Raw genomic sequence first — 21,835 nt, forward strand, 5'->3', positions numbered from 1 at the left:
CATTTTACGTATGCCTAGGCTAATTGGACCGTGTCCTGGCAATAAATATAGAACATTATGTTACATGTTTTGCCAGGATAACTGGGCTAGACCATTGAATGTTCATGATGTTCCTGTGTGTTCATTCCTTTGATGGGTAGGCTACAACAACGCGATCAGTCAACCGACTATAAAATGTTTTTAATGTCGGGCTACGACTAAAGTCATCTTCTGACATGCCTTTGCTTCGTGTTAAAAGCTCAAAAATGATGAACTGGCAAAAACTTTATAATTATAAATTTACTCTAAAATGTACTTCAAAGTATGGCGACGACGTTATCCACAAGTTTGTTATCCACAAGTAGGTGCGACGACGTAGCAACTTAGCTTCAAAATGATGAACTGGCAAAAACTTTATAACCATAAATTTACTCTAAAATGTACTTTTAAGTATGGCGACAACGTTATCCACAAGTACGTAATCCATAAATAGGTCTGACGACGTAGCAACTTATCCAAAAGTAGATGTCAAACGACAGTCTCCTTAGGCAGGTTATCCATGTCCCTTTCCGCTCGCCATAGTATTTTGTATACTTTCGAACATGCGTCGCCGCGACGTCGCCGCCGGTAGACGTTCCTTACATGCTGTCGCCGCCACGTCGCCGCCAGTCTGTCGTTGGCAGCCCCATTCACTTCCATTCAAAAAATCCACACGGTCTGGCGGCGACGTATGGTTAGGCTGCTCCTTCTCCTGGTAAGCCTAGGAATGTCCCTTTCCGCTCACCATAGTATAGCCTACTTTCGAACATGCGTCGCCGCGACGTCGCCGTCGGTAGACGTTCCTTACATGTCGTCGCCGCCACATCGCCGCCAGGTAGGTAAATAATAGATAAATACATACATAAATAAACATGGCTATGAAATACATTTTGAAATAGAAAAATATGGCAATATATATATATAAATATAGCATTATATAATCATATAGCTGAATCCATTTAGCGACATCAATAAATAAATTATACAGACAAGCCATGATGATCAATTTCATCTATAAGGCCAGCATGCGATCTCTGACACAACTAAAGACATGCTGGCCTTATAGATGAAATTGATCAGCATGGCTTGTAATTTCAGAATTTATTTCATAGCCATATTTATTTATGTATTTATTTATCTATTATTTACTTATTTATTTTATTTTGACTAACTCGGCGTTCCATAGTCAACGGGCTCTGATATAAGTCCATATAAATTGGACCCTTCTCAATTTCGTTGAGGCCTTTGCTGCCATCTAGTGTATTTTTCTTTTAACTATTTGTTCGAGCAAGACCTCAGTTCCTGGTATTGAAAGATGGCGCTCCGCAGTGGAGCGGTCTCGTTGTGTGAAACTTCAACATTTTAAAGCAAAATCCAGCATGCTTGTTTTCTGACGTTAACTCTGGTCGTGCTTGTACATTGACCACAGTGGCTAGGACGCTGGAGATATAGCGACGTTCATGGATAATAGCCTAAAACTGAATGAGTTTAGGTATTCATCTCAGAAACAACTAACGAGACAACAACATCAATGTATGTTCTGCAGGGATCAGATTTTACACCTGCTGTACTTACCCACAGGTATTATTGCAGTGCGTCTAATATCAGTGTATTGCATTGTGGTGAACTGTAGCACAATTGTGGCGATTTGTCAGCGTTGCGGGACGATAGACAACCTACATTTACCACCAGCTAATCTTGCTAATCCTACAATGCTTTCAAGTTGACAACTTTATTCTTACGTTGTAGCATCTGGTCAGTTAATCAAGGTTTGAGAAGCTCTTGAAGTTCAAACGTGATTACAGTCCAAATAGCTTTCATTGCATATAATATCATAGCAAAGGTAAGCTTTCAACATGAGCAACCGAAGAAAGCGGGCTCCACCGGTGCGGATACACGAAGACGCTAAGAAGAAGTTGAACTGGAACATGCATGAGGACCGGAGGAATGAGGCCTTCCAAGAGGACGAGCAGAGTCAGGTCAGTTCTCTTCTCACAGCAGGGGGACAGGACGATGTACAGGTTGGCTGTTCCAGCTCTGCTCTGTACCTGGATCCAGGATCAAAACTAGGGCCAGAACCAGGACCAGGAGAGGAGCTTCCTTGTTCATCCTCAGACACCATTTCCTCAGCGTCCTTGTCTCTCTCTGTCATCCCGGCCTCTGAGCTGGGTCGGACTTGGACTTCACTATTGGGGGAGTTCAGCCTTCGGAATCTAGGGTCTATGCCTGGCTGGGAGCATCAAGCTTTCATGCTCCACTGGGTCTGTGACCAGCTGTGCCTCCGTCTGAGCTGCAGGGAGGGGGAAGGTGCAGAGCCAGGCCCAGAGACGAGGCCTCATGATGAGGTGTGCGCAGTGGAGTGTACTCTGCATGGTGTTTCCCTGGAGGACTTAGACTGGCTGCAGAAGAGAAGAGCTGTGCAGCTGTGCCACCAGCCAGGAGATGATTTGATTAAGGTGAGTTCCACCTACAGGACAGTTTGTGAGTTCAGGATTTATTTTGCGGTAGGGCTGGGCAATATATTTTTTTATCAATTTATCGAAGCAATGACTTCCCTCAATCAAGATATTGTAACATTCATTCATTTTCAATAATATCGATAGAGAATAATTAGGAACAGCAGTCCATTTAATTTCTGTGATGCAGCAGGAAGTTGCAGAGAAATGGTAGCCTACGCTCACTAAAATATACGGAGCACCTCAAGTGGAGTAGCTAATGTTAACCGCGGAAAATTAGTCTTATTGCCGAAAACAGTGGCAGCGATAGTCATGGCGAGGAGGCGACTTCGCTGCATGTCTTCCCCTCTATCTTTCTCCTGCCTTTCTTGTCACACTTCACTTACAAATTGTCCAATAAAGCTATAAATAGACTAGGGCTGGGCGATATGGGTAAATAATGTATCACGATAGATATTTATATTTCCATTCTATAACGATAATTAAGACAATATTATTACAATTTGTTTCAAAGGTGCAAATTAGCTTCAGACAAGAATGCCTGTAAAAACCAAAGGCTTCAATGTTTCTTTTTTTTATTGTAAACTCACAAAATCTCCTTTTTAGAGCTATATAAGCTCAAGTTATGAACAAGATATACAAAATACAAAAACTAAAGGGCACATCAATTTGCATTATAACTTTTAGCTAATGCCAGCTAAGAATGATGTTTGAAGGCATTTATTTGGAACATTCCACTCATCGTCAATATAGTGGATTGTGAAGCTAATATAAGGCTCTGACATGCGACTTGAACACAGATCCGTAGTAGTAGCAAAATAAGTCACATGTATCTCTCTTGAGCTCTTCCTCAACTTTTTCCCTACACTGCATAAAGTTTAGGCAGCGCAGTTTGAGAGAAATATTTGCGGCCAGGGAGCATGTACCTGGGGTCAAGTACTGTATTTGGGAGTCAGGTGGCTGAGCGGGTAGAGCATTGGGCTAGTAATCTGAAGGTTGCCAGTTCGAATCCCGGCCAGTGCACATGACGTCGTGTCCTTGGGCAAGGCACTTCACCCTACTTACTGTAAGTCGCTCTGGATAAGAGCGTCTGCTAAATGTAAATGTATTTCTTTGATTAAACGCTGCAGTGTTTATTACATAATTATACATTTTGGTTCAGCGTTTATTCTTGGGCGGCGTTTATTCGAGGGCGGCGATTAAAGGTCACATGACATGAAAACGTCACTTTAGGAGGTATTTAACATTAATATGAGTTCCCCAAGCCTGCCTTTGGTCCCCCAGTGGCTAGAAATTGCGATAGGTGTAAACCAAGCCCTGGGTATTCTTTTCCGCCTTTGAGAAAATGAAAGCCCAAACGCTCGGTCTTGAAAATCCCCTATTGTTACGTAACAATAGGGAAGGTTACCTCCCTTCTCTCTGCTTTGCCCAACCAGAGAATCTGGCCCGCCCATAAGAAAATGAGCTACGACCGTGCAAGTGTCTTTATCCTTGAGAGACATCACGGCTTGCAAACGAACAAAGCATTAAAATGTGCTCAGTTTGGATGTACAAAGAAAACAAAAGTATTTTTTCAGTTCTTTCATCCAAGCCTATGAAGTCTCAGTGTCTTAATTTTATTTTCTCTGGAAATGCGTTGACACAACTTCCCAAAGTTTTGTATGTCTGCGCCAAACATTTCAGCCATGACTGTTTCCTCAACTTGAGCTAATACAAAGCTGGCCTTGCTGAAATAAAATTCTGGATCAGTACTAACTCTCCATGGTCCAGCTACAAACCTTGGACATCTAAGTTAACTAATGCTATATCATTTTCTTGCTTTACTGTATATGGTTGGTTACCGAGCTTGCTACTCTTAGAATGTGGCTGTAACATTAGCTCTGCAGCTAACAGCTGAGTTACTGTCGCTAATGTTAAGGTACAGTAGATAGCATCAAATATGTGTGTGAGTACACATGCTGTAATGCCAGTGTTGTACACTTCTTTGTTATTTGGATAACCGTTCTGCTGTTGGAGTTATAGCGCATGTGATATCCGCCTTTCTCCTCATACTATGAGTGTGCACCTCTGCAAACCAGGGTGATCAGATGAGAAACGGCAAATTTGAGGCATCTTACAGCAACAGGGATACGAGCCAATACGATACATCCATTGTAAACATTAGTGCATGGTGCGGCCTCTCTCCTCATTAGCATTTAAAGCAAAAGACACAGAAACAGTGCGTCTTGAGGAAAGCTCATTGTAGGACTGCTCATAGTGGCTGTAATTATGTCCCAAGGCTGAATTTTGGGAAAGAGACTTCAGATACAGTATTAGGGGACCACTAAGGCATATATAAAAGCATCCAAAACAGCATATAATGTGACCTTTAAAGGGGTGATTGACTGTGTTTTTGGGGGTATTTCAGACTGTTCCTTAAGGTCTCCGAACAGGGTATTGTTGGGTAGGGTGTTCTATGCCCCCAGTGCGTCAAAAAGATCAACCCTCGCAAGGCACAGACGGCATATCACGTACAGCCCTCAGGGGCTGCACTGACCAGCTAGCTAGATGTCAGTGACATCTTCAACCTCTCCCTCAACCTGTTTGTACTCCCCACCTGCTTCAAGAGGACCACCATTATCCCTGTGCCCAAGAACACCAAGTTCACATGTTCGAACGAATATTGCCCAATAGTACTGACCTCTGTCATCATGAAGTGCTTTGAGAGGCTAGTCAAATCATTCATTTGCTCCTCGCTGCCCCCCACCCTGGACCCTATGCAGTTTGCATACCGGTCCAACAGGTCTACAAACAATGCCATCGCTCTGACTATGCACACTGCTCTCTCCCACCTGGACAAAGGGAATACGTATGTGAGGATGCTGTTCATTGACTACAGCTCAGCATTCAACACCATCATCCCCTCCAGACTGGTCTCCAAGTTTGTGGACCTGGGACTAAGCACCTCCCTCTGCAAGTGGATCTTCCACTTCCTGACGGGAGGCCACAGGTGGTGAGAATCGGTGACCGCACCTCATCCGTACTGATCACCAACACAGGCACCCCCCAGGGCTGTGTGCTCAACTCTCTCCTGTTCTCCTTGTTCACTCACGACTGTGTGGCAACGCATAGCTCCAACCTCCTTGTTAAGTTTGCTGACGTCACAACCAGGCCTCATCTCTGACAGTGACGAGTCAGCCTACAGAGAGGAGGTTGACACCCTGACATCATGGTGCCAGGGCAATAACCTCTCCCTCAACATCAGTAAGACCAAGGAGATGATTGTGGACTATAGGAGGCGGCAGGAGGAGGAGCATGCAACCCTACTCATCAACGGATCTAAAGTGGAGAAGGTCAGCTGCTTCAAGTTCCTCGGGGTGAACATCAGCAACGACCTCACCTGGTCTGTTCACACGGACAAGGTGGTCAAAGCGGCCTGTAAATGCCTCTTTTTCCTGAGTAGACTGAAGAAGTTTGGTATGGACTCAGTCATCCTCACAAATTTTTACAGATGCACTATAGAGAGCATTCTGACTGTTGAAGTTGAAGGTTTTTCATGATAAACCCTATTTTAAGGTCTTTCTAAAATAAACTAGAAACATAAAGACCAGAAACTCAGACATCCGCTCACTTATCTGCCTGGGCTCTCCTCTCCTGATTCCCTTGTCACAAAGCGATCAGCGAGCGCTGCTGCCTGTGGCAATGTGCGCTTCTGCCTCCGGAGGAGACACAGACAAAAAAATTACTTAATGTTTCTACTCATCAGCCTGCATATTATAAATAGACATTTGGATTCGGAATAGCAGTTACTTTTATAGAATTACGAGTCATGTCTTTATTTTATTTTATTTAGCAAAGACATTCAACGGGCTGAGTGTTTGACACCCCTGATATACATGATAATATGATAAATGTTTGCAGTAGACGTATTTAGGCCAGGGAATTGGCTATAAAATGTTGAGCAACATCTTAAAAAAATGTACGAATGACTCAAAAAGATTCATTCATTTTACTGAATAAGATTCAAAGAACCGAGTCAGTAAAATGATCCGAACTTCCCATCACTATCCGCAACTTCCTGCTGCATCATTGAAATTAAATGGACTGCTGTTCCTAATTATTCTCTATCGACATTATTGAAAATGAATTCATGTTATGATATCTTTATTCAGGGAAGTCATTACTCCCATAATATTTATCGATTTATCGCCCAGCCCTAAAATATACCCAATAGTATGTATTTAAGGTGCTAAAAGATTGTTTTCTCTTGAGTGATTGTTTGGTGTCATGTTGCAGGTGGGGATCTACCTTCTGGAATCCGGGTTGGGGAAACTAGAATTCCTCAGCGAAGGCAACAGTCGTACAAGGAAAGTCAATCAGCTGATGCAGAAACTTATGGAGTATTTCTATGACTTCATCATCCCTGGTGAGTCCTCACAAAGAGGGGTTCACTTCCTGTTTTAGAGCCAGCTTGAATAGATGGTTGTCTAAACCTTCATGAATTCAACCGTGTCCTGGAGTGGTTGTATGAAAGATCAAGCTAACACCTGTGTGGTTAAACTGAAGTGTGTGTTGAAGGACAGGTTGGTGCTCAGTGGTTCTCTTGGTCTCTCCCCTGTGTCTCTCTCTTTGGCCAGAAGTGGTAGAGAACGAGGAGGAGGAGTGTGACACGGACCTGGAGAGGCAGAACGTGGAGGAGCTGTATGACTACGTGAGGCACTTCCACCAGACGGAGAGCCAGGAGGAGCGCTATGAAGTTCAGCACAAGGCTCTGATACCTGTTCTCAGGCCCTATCAGAAACAGGCGGTCAACTGGATGCTGAGAAGAGAGAAATACAGAAACAACAGCCCCAAAGGTATGGTTTGTGAAGGCAGGGTGGGTACAGCTCTGGGTTAGGAGATTTGATTGCCCAGGTTCAAATCCCACCCCTGTATGTCCCTTTGGATAATAGCATCTGCTATTATAAGGAATACAATACATTACTGTACACTACAGTACTGTAATGTAGATACAGCCGCTGATCTGATTGATTTTGGTTTTTAATAGACCATTAACCAAGTGACTCCTTTCAAACCAGAGCAATCCTTGCATTTCCTGTGGCGAGAGGTGGTTACTTTGTGTGGGAAGAAGTTGTTTTACAATCCCTTCACCGGCTGGTGAGTTACTTCCTAGTAAACATCTCCTAGTTCAGCCAGCGTATTAATAGTAAGGTAAACTTATCCCCATATGAAGTAATAACGTGTGGATCCTTCTGTCGTGTCCTTGCAGTGTGATCTGTGAGTTCCCCATGGCTGGGGTGGAGTGGCCTGGGGGCATCCTGGCAGATGAAATGGGTCTGGGTAAGACAGTGGAGGTCTTAGCTCTCATCCTGTACAACACTCGACAGGGTCTTGAGCAGGAGGTCTTCACGTTGCCTGTGGTGAGAGAGTGGTGAAATAGACATTTAGATTTTTTTTAAATAGATTTTGTGTTCAGGATTCCTACAGGACATGGGAATCTTCTGAAGCTTGTGATCTTATTTTGGGAAAGTACCTTGAAAGTGTGTGTGTGTGTTTGCAGGGCAAATCTGTGAATTATTTTGTCCCTCCCCCTCCACTGGAACGCGAGGAGGAAGTCATTCACTACAAGGCAGAAGTTGGACCCAAAGTCAAGATATCGTACCCTAGTAAGCTCAGATTCAAAAAACACCATTTACTCAACAAATTCAAAAACATGATATTTAGGGGTGGGGGAAAAAATCTATTCGCATTTGAATCACGATTCGGTCTTCTAGCGATTCATATCAAATCACAAATTTAAAAAATCAGTGTTTTATTTTTTATTTTTTTTATTTTATTTTTTTACTAAACTGCATGAAAAAAAATACATTTCAAGGTTTTGATGCAGTGGGATTTTTTTCTTCAACACTATCACATTCAAATAGAAAAAAGTTACATTAAACAGCAAATTGGAATCAAATGTAAGCATTATATTTAATTGAAATATGAAAAAAATGTTTTTATCATAATCAAAAAAATCGGGAATTAATTTTTAATTGAATTGTGACCCCAATAATCGAATCGTGAGGTAGCAAAAGATTCCCACCCCTAATGATTGTCTTCTGTCGTCCATCTCCAGCTGTGCGTGTGATGCTTCTCACTGCTATCAAAGAGATGCGTGTGGGCAAGGGGGCGTCTGTCAACGCCATCTTCGCCTACATCCGCACAACTTACCAGTACGACCTCTTAAAGAACCGCAACCACATCAAGAGGGCCCTGGGTAAGCTGGTTGACGAAGAGCTGGTGGACAGGGTCAAGGGTCGCGGTTTGGCCGGATCGTTCAAGCTGGGGAAGAAATACAAAGACCCGAAGAAGAAGACGCCTGCAGCAAAGTCTGTGAGTAGGTTAAAGGCCTCACAAGTATGCATTTAGTTGTTTTTTACGGGCAGCAGGTTAGCAACCATGTTTGCTTCCTCTGCAGAGTCCTGTTGGTGACTCTCAACCCAGGAGAACATCCCAGAGGCAAACAGCGAAGGAGAGGGGGGGCGCAATCTCTGCTGCAGATAACAGCCAGAGCCCCAGCTCCCTCGACTTCCCCAAGGAGGAGGACGGAGCGAGACGCGAGCCAGGGGACAGGACACACGGAGATGAGAGGAACACAACTGAGGACACGTCGACCGGTACGCCCAAGAAAACACCAGAAGGAGAGACCTCCGTCCAGCCCCACGTCAAGAGTGACCAAGGTGCCCTGGCGAGGGAGAGACCCACGCCAGAGTCCCTTCACAGAGACACGCCCCCACCCCTTCTCCTCCAGGAGCCCCCGACCCCCACCAGGGCCTCGGCGGTCCCCTTCAACACCCCTGACTACCGCTTCGAGTGCATCTGCGGCGAGCTGGGCCTGGTGGACTACAAGGCGCGCGTCCAGTGTCTGAACTGCCAGCTGTGGCAGCATGCGGAATGCGTTAACTACAAGGAGGAGAGCCTGGGCACCACGCCCTTCTACTGCCCCCACTGCCTGGTGGCCATGACCCCCGTACCCACCGGGGCCACACTCATCATCTCACCCAGCTCCATCTGCCACCAGTGGGTGGAGGAGATCACACGCCACATCAGCTGTTCATCTCTCAGAGTGCTGGTAGGAGAACCTGGCTCTAATCAGGACTCAGAGGGAACGGTTCATTTATTATAGTATCAATCTATTATTATTATCAACACCTACATAGTCTTATTAACACATATTAATGATACATTTGAACTATTACAAGCAACTGGATCCAAAGTATTATCTATATAATGTACAATCAATACCTATAACAATATGTATAAATACATCAATATATGGTATATAGTATATATATGGACATTATAAATAATAAAATAAAAAGACACATATATATATATATATATATATACACTGTTTATGTTTATATATTCTTCTGAAATACCTATAACATAACATTGTTATACAACACAACCTGTGTTGTTCTCTACTTCCTGTATCCTAACCCAGGTCTACCAGGGCGTAAAGAAGCATGGCTTCATCCAGCCTCGCATGCTGGCCGAGCAGGACGTGGTCATTACCACCTACGACGTGCTGCGCTCGGAGCTCAACTACGTAGACATCCCCCACAGCAACAGCAAGGACGGGCGCCGCTTCCGCTACCAGAAGCGCTACATGGCCGTGCCTAGCCCCCTGGTGGCTGTGGAGTGGTGGCGCATCTGCCTGGACGAGGCCCAGATGGTGGAGTGTACCACAGCCAAGGTTACTGTCCTGTCCCTGCTGTCATAACATAGTCATGTCCTGTCCCTACTGTCATAACAAAGTCATGTCCTGTCCCTACTGTCATAACATAGTCATGTCCTGTCCCTACTGTCATAACATAGTCATGTCCTGTCCCTACTGTCATAACAAAGTCATGTCCTGTTCCTACTGTCATAATATAGTCATATCCTGTTCCTACTGTCATAATATAGTCATGTCCTGTTCCTACTGTCATAATATAGTAATGTCCTGTTCCTACTGTCATAATATAGTCATGTCCTGTCCCTACTGTCATAATATTCTGTATCATAACATCATCAAAGGCAAATCACATCTTAACTATCAAACTATACCATGAATAATACCAATTTATAACCAGATAAATGTAAATGTACTATCATAATATACTCTAGCTAGCATAACTTCATCATAGTCATATCAGAATATACTGTATCATAACCGATCATCATAGCCAATCCTGTTTTCACAATCATCATAAATACTGTACCACAGCTGCTGTTTAAAGTGTGGGTAGTTGCGTCTATCACAGCCATCATGTCCTTACTTCAGCTGCTGTGGCTGTTGCATTTTGGGTAGCTGTGTCATTTCATACAGGGCCTTCATGTCCTGTCAGAGCCTAAACCAGAGCTTTCCTTCCTCTAGGCAGCCGAGATGGCTCTCCGTCTGGCGTCGGTCAACCGCTGGTGCGTCAGTGGAACACCTGTGCAGCGAGGCCTTGAGGGTGAGCTGCTTTTCATTGTTTGTGACCTTTGATCCCTCCATGACCCCTGACCTTAGGACGTGCTGTGTTCCTATCAGGTCTCTTCAGTCTGGTTCTGTTCCTCTCAGATCTCTATGGTCTGGTTGTATATATACAATACAATACAATACTGTACTGTACTGTACTGTACTGTACTGTACTGTACTGTACTGTACTGTACTGTACTGTACTGTACTGTACTGTACTGTACTGTACTGTACTGTACTGTACTGTACTATACTACAGGGGTTCTCAAACATTTCAGCCCACTACCCCTAAAATAATGGTGCCAGTGACTCGCAACCCCCGCATCCACGTAGGTGGTTTACGTATACGTGGGAGTAAAAATAGGCCCTGGACTGATCCAGACTGACTCACCAGAATCGGCCCCCGTATACGCCACAACAGCTAACCTGCTAATACATGCACATACTGAGTTTGATGTGACGCTAGTTCGGGAGTTTGATAGTTAATGCGAGCGCGCGTAGGCCTTTTATTTGAGCGAAAAATATTTTTTGAGCTTTGTGTAAATTAAACATAGCTGTTTTTCATTTGGTAAAACCTTGTCGAGTGAAGGTGATGTCTTTTCGTCTCTTAATTAAACCCTACTTTTCTTAACCTGGTTTTCCATCGGTCTTCTTCTCCCGGTGCTCCCGATGGCCAGTCTGCTACTGCGGGGCTGTGCCAGGGTGGTGGATTTTCAAGTCATATTTTAAATTCTCGTGCTGTCAGGGGTGCTGTAACATTCTCAGCACCCCTAGTTCCCACAGCCATGGGTATTCACTCTCCACTGAAATCCAAAACTCAGCCAGAGTCTTGGCTGAGAACGCCTTTAACGTACGGTCGCTTGACAGTTCAACTCATGCGTCGGATGTCAGATGGTTTGTGGTACCTACAGTGAATGGAACATCAAAAGGCTGATGGCTTTTTTATTTGCATGCATTAATTTAACTACTATTTTTAACTTGTTAAAATTTTGGCTAAAATATGCTATTTCTAATTGTTTTAAAATGTTCCTTGATTTCTGACGACCACTGTCTCGCGACCTCCACTTTGAGAACCACTACTATACTATTCAGATGTGTACAGTCTGATTGTGGTTGTGTTCCTCTCAGATCTCTATGGTCTGGTTCTGTTCCTGGGAGTGGACCCCTACTGGGTCAAGTATTGGTGGGACCAGCTGCTCTACCGCCCCTATCGCCGTGGCAACACAGAGCCCCTCTACAACCTGATTGGCCAGCTGCTGTGGCGATCCGCTAAGAAAGATGTCATTGATCAGGTCAGAGCTACAGTGTACTACACAAATACATGTACGTACATTTAAACATACACACACACTGCATGATATTGATCAATTTGATTAATTTAGCAGACACTTTTAATCTAAGCGATACAAATAGTACAAATATTGTTTGCGTACTACACTGTACTATACTGTACTACACTGTACGATACTGTACTACTCTGTACGATACTGTATTGTACTATTCCAGTACGTTTTAGACGTTTCTCTGATACAGTTATCAGGCTACTGCAGAGGTTGATAACAAGCCATTCATTTGAACCAGCAGGTAAACATCCTAGAACATACAGGACAGTGGACTTGAGGCCCAGAATTAAATGGCTATACTATACTATACTATACTATACTATACTATACTATGCTATGCTATGCTATGCTATGCTATGCTATACTATACTATACTATACTATACTATACTATACTACAGCTGTACTATACTATACTATAGCTGTACTATACTATACTATACTATACTATACTATACTATACTATACTATACTATAGCTGTACTATACTATACTATACTATACTATACTATAGCTGTACTATACTATACTATACTATACTATACTATACTATACTATACTATACTATACTATAGCTGTACTATACTATACTATACGATACTATACTATAGCTGTACTATACTATACTATACTATACTATACTATACTATACTATAGCTGTACTATACTATACTATACTATACTATACTATACTATACTATAGCTGTACTATACTATACTATAGCTGTACTATACTATACTATACTATACTATACTATACTATACTATACAGTAATGTACTATGCTGTACTGTACTACACCATACTGTACTGTACTATACAGTATATGCCTCTTGCAACACATCCCACCATCAGCCCTCCATGCTCCTCATGCTGTTGTCTCCCTGGCTCCCAGATCCAGATCCCCCCCCAGACGGAGGAGGTGCACTGGCTGCACTTCTCCCCCGTGGAGGGCCACTTCTACCGGCGGCAGCATGAGGTGTGCTCCCACGATGCCCTGGTCAAGCTGCGCAAGATCTCCGACTGGACGCTAAAGCTGGGAAGCCTGGACCGCCGCTCCGTCTCTGCCTTCCTGTACCCGCTGCTGCGGCTGCGCCAGGCTTGCTGTCACCCGCAGGCCGTGAGGGGCGAGTTCCTGCCCTTCCAGAAGAGGTAGGGGCGCGGAGCTAAGCGGTTAGAGCAGGGAGTGTCCAACCCTGTTCCCCGGGAGCTGCCTTCCTGTAAGAGCCAAAGTCATCTGAAAAAATATTTCCTGTAGGTTTTGGCTACAGCCCCGTTGTGACCAACTCGATTTAACAGGTTAAGAAGCCGGTTATTTGAGTCTGGTGTGCTAGATTAGGGTTGGAGAGACAACCTACGGGAAGGAAGCACTCCAGGAGCAGGGTTGGAGAAGCCTGGGGTTAAAGCATGTGACTGCAGATCAAGGGATCGTAAGGTTGAATCCCACGTGTTGTTTTGCATGAAAGCGTAATGAATGTGTTGAATTGAATTTCTGCAAAATACATAAATGTCATATAATTTCCAGTCGATGAATACATTGAATATACACGAAAATACATTGATGAATACCGGAGATCCTTTGGAGGAGGAGAGGGGGGTTGGGTGGGGGTGTGTGGATGAAGGGGCTCGGTGTCGTGGAACGAGGGTGGAGGTCATGAGACTCACAAGGGGGGGGGGGGGGGGTACTGGAAAGGCTGTCTTTATCTGCTTGCGTGTGTACTTATTTCCAGAAGATCAGCCTGTAATGAATTAGCCCGGGGGGGGGGGTTGACCTCTGCTGCGTGAGAGTGGGCGTGCGCGGCTTTTAAGTGGGTGTGCTGAACAAGCGTCTGACCCGGTGCGCCTGGTCTCTCGGCTGCAGCACCATGACGATGGAGGAGCTGCTGAAGTCCCTGCAGAAGAAATGTCGAGTGGAGTGTGAGGAGGCCCACAGACAATTGGTGTGCGCTCTCAACGGCCTGGCCGGCATCCACATCATCCGAGGTACTTTGTCCTCTGCTTTCCCATGGGAACCTGACCCACAGCAACTGTCTTGTGATCTCATCACCGGGACTGGCCTCTCAGCTTTGTCCCGGGCCGGGCTCTGAAAGACTGGTTTGTTGAGTGCGGACGTTTGTGCAGTTTTAATGAGCGAGGCTGTGATTGCCACCTGCAGACGAGTTTGCGGATGCTGTGGAGATGTACAGGGAGGTGCTTCGCTCGTCGGAGGAGCACAAAGGCAGGCTGAAGACCGATTCCCTACAGGTACAGCTTGACCTCTCGTTGACCTCTGTTACTGGGCAACAAACAGAAGAAGAAAAAACTCTGTATTGATCCTTGTTCTTTCTTTTTTTTTGTGGGGAAACAGAGGCTCCACGCCACACAAAACTTGATGGAACTGCTGAGCGCAAAGCACCCTGGGATACCTCCTACACTGAGAGATGATCAACTGAAGGAGGAGGTAGGAGAGTGGGACTACCTTGTAAACCTGTCATGTCATGTTTCCAGCATACATGAATGGTCCTGATAGTGTCATGGAATTTCTGCTAAATAAATAAATGTCATGTAATTTCTACTCAATGAATACATTTCATGTGAGTTTGGCTAAATGAATACAGGTTTACAGTAGGTCTACATAAATGAATGGTCCTGATACTGTCATGTACTGTCAGGTTTACAGCAGGCCTACATACATGAATGGTCCTGATACTGTCATGTCAGGTTTACAGCAGGCCTACATACATGACTCTGACGGGTGCTGATTGGTTGCAGGCGGAGCAGCTAAGGCAGCACTACATGACCAAGTCCAACTCTGAGGTGTCAGAAGCCCAGCAGGCTCTCCAGCCGGTCCTGCAGAACATCCGAGAGCTCAAACGCAAAGTGAGTGTTGATACCAAGACATACAGCACGGCCTTGAGTAGCCTGTACTACTGCATGTCCTTAGGAACAAGCTAGAGTCTCCAGCTCTATATGTGTGTCTATAATACCAACAAAGAAAATGGTTGAATGTTATATTTGTGTGTCTGTAATACCCATTAAGAACAAACTTGAGTGTTGAGTTCTATCGTGTGTGTGTGTCCCTGTGTACGTCTGTTAGAACCGGCATGTGTGTGTTCCATGTTGTTGACTGTAATTGTGGTTCTTGTCACTCAACCGCTCCAGGTCAACTTGCGCTCCCCCTGGTGGTTGGATGTCATACAGCGGGCCATCCAGTACTCCATCGACGACGACCTGGTGTCCCGCATCCAGACCGAGCTGACCTGCAGCTACAAACAGCAGGCACACAAGCTGACCATGGCCGACAAGTAACACACTTTTTTAATTATGGGTGAGCTCAATTTGGGTGTGTTAGGTAGGTCAGTGTGTGTGTGCTAAGAGAGAATGCCGCCTTCAGGTTCCGGGATGGGCGCGGCCTGCAGTTCCTGCTCAGCACCCAGATGGATGACTTGATGAAGTCCCAGGAAACAGTGCGTGGCGCCGTGAAGAGACTTGAGGGCACACCGTCCCTGGCCGTCATCGAGGAGGCCACCCTCTGTCACCTCCGGCCTGTCCGCCTGCCTCTCAACAAGTAGGAAATGCCACTGACGTCCAACAGTCCAGCTCAGTAATTACCCAGGGAGTCGAGAGATCTCAAATGCATCGGTGTCTCCCTCCCACACTTTGTAACGTTTGGAAATGTCTTTGTTCCCGTTTAGCTGCGTGTTTTGCAAAGCTGACGAGCTCTTCACTGACTACGAGTCCAAGCTGTTTTCGCACACGTGAGTATGCAAACCGAACAACAAACAACAACCTTCTCGTCCTACGAACGCCACCTTGTGAGAAGGTCGCTATTGATAAGGCAGACGGAGAGAGAGCGATTTGGTCCCTGAGCCCCTGTGTCCCGCCCCCGTCAGGGTCAAGGGTCAGACGGCTATCTTTGAGGAGATGATCGAGGACGAGGAGGGTTTAGTGGACGACCGCCTCCCCACCACCAGCCGCGGCCTGTGGGCCGCCAGCGAGACGGAGCGCTCTCTGAAGGCCATCCTGTCTTTTGCCAAGGCCCGGAGGATGGACTCGGACCTGCTGGAGGAGGGCAACACCTTCATGGAGCTCTTTGAGAACTGGAAGAAGGAGTACAAGGTACGGATGACTTGGATTCTCTGACAGGCAACACGTCACGGTTCAAAACACAGGAAACAATAAACAAAATAAAAGTAAATGACAGAAATGTGTGTTTATACATACAGTATACGAGTGTATATATATATATAACATTTCAACATCTTAGGCACCCAAGATTTTGTACATGTCATGTCAGGACTGTCTTTTTTTTGTCTTCTGAATTTGTGCTATTTGGTGAATTAGTTTAGTCTTTTATTATTTCTTCAAGCCTTTTTGCAAATGAAGACATGAAACAGGACATGACCTCACCAAACCGCGTGGTAGATCTAAACATTCTTCTGCTCCCTACTCCCAGGTGCTCCACGAGTACTGGATGGTCCTGAGGGACCACGTGTCGGCCATAGACGAGCTGGGCATGGCCACAGAGAGACTGCGCGTCCGCCTCCCAGACGAGCCCAAGCCCAAGGTGCTGCACATCATCGAGCCCCACGAGGTGAGCCATCATTGTACTTTTATACTGTCGTACAAATACAGAAGATAAAATGTGTGTGTGTGTGTATATACACATGTACACTTTGATGTAAGTATTTTATAGTAAATCTTTCTACTCCACAGTAATGAATGTGATTTTCTCATGCTTAGCCCGCGCCACCTTGACTTTTGACCCCTCTGGTTCTCAGGTGGATCAGAACCGGGTCAAGCTGCTAAATGACAGAGCTGTGGCAAAGTCTCAGCTGCAGAAGAAGCTTGGCCAGTTCCTCTATCTGTCCAACCTGGAGAAGGTACTGTCACAACAGACACACACATGCCCCTGTTTTGGAAACACAGGGGCAAGCTCAGTCACGTGACTGAGTCACATGGTTCGGCTTCCTCTGGTCTTGAGGAATGACTATACAACAGGGTTGTCCAACCATGCTCCTGGAGAAAGACCCTCCCGTAGATTTACACTCCAACTCCATTTGTCACAAACATGATTCAGCTCGATATTCGAATCAGATGTGCTGGATAAGGGTTGGAATGACGGTACAGTAGCTCTTCATGAACAGAGTCAGTGCTGCTAATCTGTTTCCGCCCCATCTAATTTTGCTGGAGACGTTGTGACACAAGATCCCAATATGTGTGTGAACAGTGTGTGTCTTTGCCCTCAGTCTCAGGACAAGGGAACTGGAGGAGTGAACCCGGAGCCATGTCCCATCTGTGCACGCCCCCTGGGCCAGGAGGTGAGAAGCCGCCCTGCAGCTTAAAGAACCAGACACTTGTTGACAGAAGAAGTAAAATGATCCTCCAAGTCTGGTCATTTGCTGTCCTGATCCAGATTCTTTCTCTCCCTCTCTCTCTATCTCTGTCTCTCTGTCTCTGTCTGTCTCTCTCTATCTCTGTCTGTCTCTTTCTATCTCTGTCTGTCTCTCTCTCAGTTCAGTTTAGTATGCTTTATTGGCATGACAGTTCGGGTTGAGCATTGCCAAAGCAGTCCATATTGAATGGACATTTTTACACATATATCATAATATTTAGCAATAATAATATGGCAAAATAACAGTAGCATCGTAAGGGGGGGGACAGAACATCTCCCTCTCTGCCAAACTCAGTGATCAGGGCTGGACGTGGGGGTTGTAATTACAGCTATCCTCCAACTTATGCCCTCCCTTTCTCTCTCTGCCTCGCTGGACCCAGGAAAACCGGCAGAGGCTAGAAATATACCTCAGGCGTACAGACATGCCACACATTCTGTTTGTTTGTCACTTCTAGTCGGCATCTACCACTCCCAGCCCCTCCACGAGGATGGAGGTTGTGTTGGGAGTGAGAGTGTGTGTTTTATAAATGTGTGTGTGTGCCCTGTGGTGTGTTCGCCACAAGACTACAGCTATGTTTGAGAGTATGTATTCATCAGTGTGTGTGTGTGTGTGTTTCCCGTGGCGTGTGCGCCAACAACACTACGGCTGCCTTTGACAGTGTGGATTCATCAATGTGTGTGTGTGTGTGTGTGTGTCCTTTGGTTGCCAGTGGGCCGTGCTGACCTGCGGCCACTGCTTCTGTAACGAGTGCATCGCCATCATCGTGGAGCAGTACAGCCTGGGCTCGCGCCGGCGCTCCATCAAGTGTGCCATCTGCAGGCAGACCACATCACACGCAGAGATCTCCTACGTATTCACAACCCAGGCCGCTGACAGGGGCCAAGACATCCCTGTCAAGGTGGGGTTATGAAGACACACACACTGACAGTACACACACACACAGTACACAGACACACACACTGACAGTACACACACACACAGTACACAGACACACACACTGACAGTACACACACACACAGTACACAGACACACACACTGACAGTACACACACACACAGTACACAGACACACACACTGACAGTACACACACACACAGTACACAGACACACACACTGACAGTACACACACACACAGTACACTAACACCCGCTGACAGCACATACACACACACAGTACACAGACACACACACTGACAGTACACACACACACAGCACACAGACACACACACTGACAGTACACACACACACAGCACACAGACACACACACTGACAGTACAAATACAGTACACACACACACAGTACACAGACACACTGACAGTACACCTACAGTACAGACACGGCGCACACACTCCACACTGTAGGAAGGTCAGGGTCTGGGCCCCAGTGAACACCAATGTTCAACTCAGTGTTGTGTCAACATGGCAGCAGGACCCAGCCACATAAACAACATCAAGGTCAAAGGTTGTGCCTGCTTGTCGTTCTTCAGGGAAGCCACTCCACGAAGGTGGAGGCCGTGGTCCGAACCCTAAAGAAGATCCAGCTCACCGATCCAGGAGCCAAGTGCCTTGTCTTCTCCACGGTGAGAGCCGGGTTTGATGTTTCACCTGGAACTGTGTAAATGTTCTCGTTCAGGTTGTCGATACACCTCTCTGTTCTCTGTTTCCAGTGGCAGAGTGTGCTGGACATCATTGCCAAGGCACTGTTTGACAACAACATGGAATTCTCTCAGATCAACGGCATTCACAAATTCCAGGTTTGTAGATGGTGAAACCGGGTTGAATGGCTTAAACTCAGTCCAAGAGAGAGGAAGTGACATGGTCGAGCGACGGGATGCTGTCACCCAGCTCTCCAGAAACCGCAACATCCCCCTCTTGTTTCTAAACCTCACCATCTGTCACCTGGCTTCCAGGAGAACCTCTGCTCCTTCAAGTACGAGGAGAAGATCAACATCTTGCTGCTGCCTCTCCACACTGGCTCCAACGGGCTGAACATCATCGAGGCCACCCACGTTCTGCTGGTGGAGCCCATCCTCAACCCTGCCCATGAGCTGCAGGCCATCGGCAGGGTACACCGCATCGGCCAGACCAAGTAAGTCTTGGGGTAGACTTTGCCTCCCCTGGCTGCTCTTCAGAGGCTGTGGTTCCTGTTTAACAAATCTCTTTGTCTCTCTCTTTCAATTCAATTCAGCTTTATTAGCATGACAGTCACTACAACCGTATTGCAAAGCTAGAGGCACAATAACAGATGCCGGTCAAAAACAACATGAGGATAAACAACCAGTATTGTTTGAAATATGTGGCAACAACAAAACGCTCAGATGAACAAAAAGTGCCAACAAATATACCACAGTTAGCACAACTACACAGTAATAAACTCCTCTCTGTCTCTCTCCTCTCTGTCTCTCCTCTCTCTCCTCTTTGTCTCTCTCTCTCTCACTTTGTCTTTGTCTCTCTCTCGCTCTCTGTGTTTGTATCTCTGTTTTTCACCTTTCCCTCTCCCTTCTCGCTCTCTTTCTGTCTTTTTCTTTGTGTTTATTGTTCCATCTCTCCTCTCTGTCTCCCTCCTCTTTGTGTCTCTCCTCTGTCTCTCCTCTTTGTCTCTCTCCTCTCTGTCTCCTCTTTGTCTCTCTCCTCTGTCTCTCTCCTCTCTGTCTCTCTCTCTCTCCTCTGTCTCTCTCTTTCTCTCTCCTCTCTGTCTCCTCTTTGTCTCTCTCCTCTGTCTCTTTCCTCTTTGCTTCTCTCTCCTCTGTCTCCTCTTTCTCTCTCCTCTCTGTCTCTGTCCTCTCTGTCTCTCCTCTCTCCTCTCTTTCTCATCTCTCTCTCACTGTTTATCTTCCTGCCTCTCTCATCTCTCTCCCTTTCAGACCCACCTTCGTTCACCGTTTCCTCATCAAATCAACCATTGAAGAAAGAATGCAGGCGATGTTGAAGACCGCAGAGAGGAGGTGAGATGCTTCATAGGACGGTTACATAGTAAAATATCTATTTAGATCTAAATCCCTCTTAACAGCATTAATATTAACCCTATTAACATGCTCTTGTCTAGTAGTGTATTGTGATTTCTGGGCTTTGTGTCGTGTCTCCAGTCACAGCGCCACGTCCATGAAGCACTCGGAGGCAGCCGTTCTGACGGTGGCTGACTTGGCCGACCTGTTCACCGAGGATGGCGAGGCGCTAGAGTGAATGGCGCCGCCACACTGAGGAGACCCCAGGACCCGGGCGAGGACGCGCCAGATTCCCCTCACCAGCTACACACAAAGCGGAGGCAGTGTTGCCAGTGTTTTAACCCCCGCCCACCCCGTCTCCTACTTCCTTCAGGCACTGGGGGGGGCGCACCTTAACATCACCTTAACATGTGATCCCTTTGGAAGTATATTGAACACTTATTGGAAGCTGGACCATAATTACATGATTACTCTCCAGCCTGGTAAAACAGGAGGCTGGAGTTTGAAGATTGGGCCACGTAGCACTGGCAGGAGAACATCATCGTAACCATCCTTACCTTACGGCGTTCCAGAGTTCCAACCAGGGCCAGCCCAAGGCATAAGCAAACTAAGCGGCTGCTTAGGGCCCCCGTGGCCACCAGAGGGCCCCCAAAAGCACATTAAATTACAGTTTATTGTAATTTATTTTTAAACTGACTCAGAGGGGCCCCATAAAGGCTTGGACCGACCCTGGTTCCGACAGTCTATAAACAATAACCGTTACCTATATGGTTTTACAAATAAACTAATACAGTTTATGTATGTGCATTACCACAGAATATGACATAAATGGGTCTTTTTTTAAGTTGTCTTGGTGATACTGTTGTGTGCAATTGTCATTAATTGTGTGTTAATACATTGTTGATTAGTTTGCTAACAAGCCTTCACAAATGACAAGGACTTGTTCTGATAGACGTACAAGGGCCAAATCATTCTGTCACACCCTGTGAACAGTAAACACTGTGACAGTTGGAGGTGTTTTCTCTTTTTAGCAAATAAAAGGCTGTCATGTACACTTTTTACGGAGCTGTTTTGTCCCACCTATTTCTAGGGAGTATTTCTAAGGCAGAGCCCCTTGTTTCCCTGTTGTAAAGAGTGGGCAGGAAGCCAGCCACTGACCTTCACAATGTGAAGGAAAGTTATGGTTCTGTTGCAATTGTCCCTCGCGCATAGAATCCATGTAAACCATCTGTCCAGT

The 21,835-nt window shown here is 45.8% G+C and overlaps 1 protein-coding gene across 2 annotated transcripts; it reads left to right on the forward strand.

The window, feature by feature from the left end:
- Window positions 1–1,195: 1,195 nt before the first annotated feature.
- On the forward strand, window positions 1,196–21,655 carry shprh (SNF2 histone linker PHD RING helicase). 2 transcript variants are annotated; one of them, XM_084683583.1, is made up of 30 exons: window positions 1,196–1,599; window positions 1,857–2,474; window positions 6,750–6,879; window positions 7,091–7,309; window positions 7,532–7,610; window positions 7,723–7,873; window positions 8,014–8,119; window positions 8,572–8,828; window positions 8,914–9,567; window positions 9,943–10,194; window positions 10,858–10,936; window positions 12,070–12,233; window positions 13,178–13,434; window positions 14,144–14,265; window positions 14,438–14,526; window positions 14,630–14,722; window positions 15,034–15,141; window positions 15,424–15,566; window positions 15,656–15,829; window positions 15,957–16,019; window positions 16,155–16,380; window positions 16,718–16,855; window positions 17,043–17,144; window positions 17,511–17,582; window positions 18,367–18,555; window positions 19,141–19,233; window positions 19,321–19,407; window positions 19,564–19,742; window positions 20,518–20,598; window positions 20,740–21,655. In XM_084683583.1, exons 2-30 carry the CDS (start codon window positions 1,875–1,877, stop codon window positions 20,834–20,836), a joined length of 5,004 nt encoding a protein of 1,667 aa, XP_084539709.1. In that variant the 5' UTR covers window positions 1,196–1,599; window positions 1,857–1,874; the 3' UTR covers window positions 20,837–21,655. The 2 variants fall into 2 exon arrangements, with proteins under 2 accessions (XP_084539709.1, XP_084539718.1); XM_084683592.1 differs by having other exon boundaries at window positions 1,196–2,474; window positions 7,094–7,309.
- The last annotated feature ends 180 nt before the right edge of the window (window positions 21,656–21,835 follow it).

This window comes from Hypomesus nipponensis, chromosome 3, assembly GCF_054491055.1.
Source record: "Hypomesus nipponensis isolate SF chromosome 3, ASM5449105v1, whole genome shotgun sequence".
In the NCBI taxonomy this organism is placed as follows: Eukaryota; Metazoa; Chordata; class Actinopteri; order Osmeriformes; family Osmeridae; genus Hypomesus; species Hypomesus nipponensis.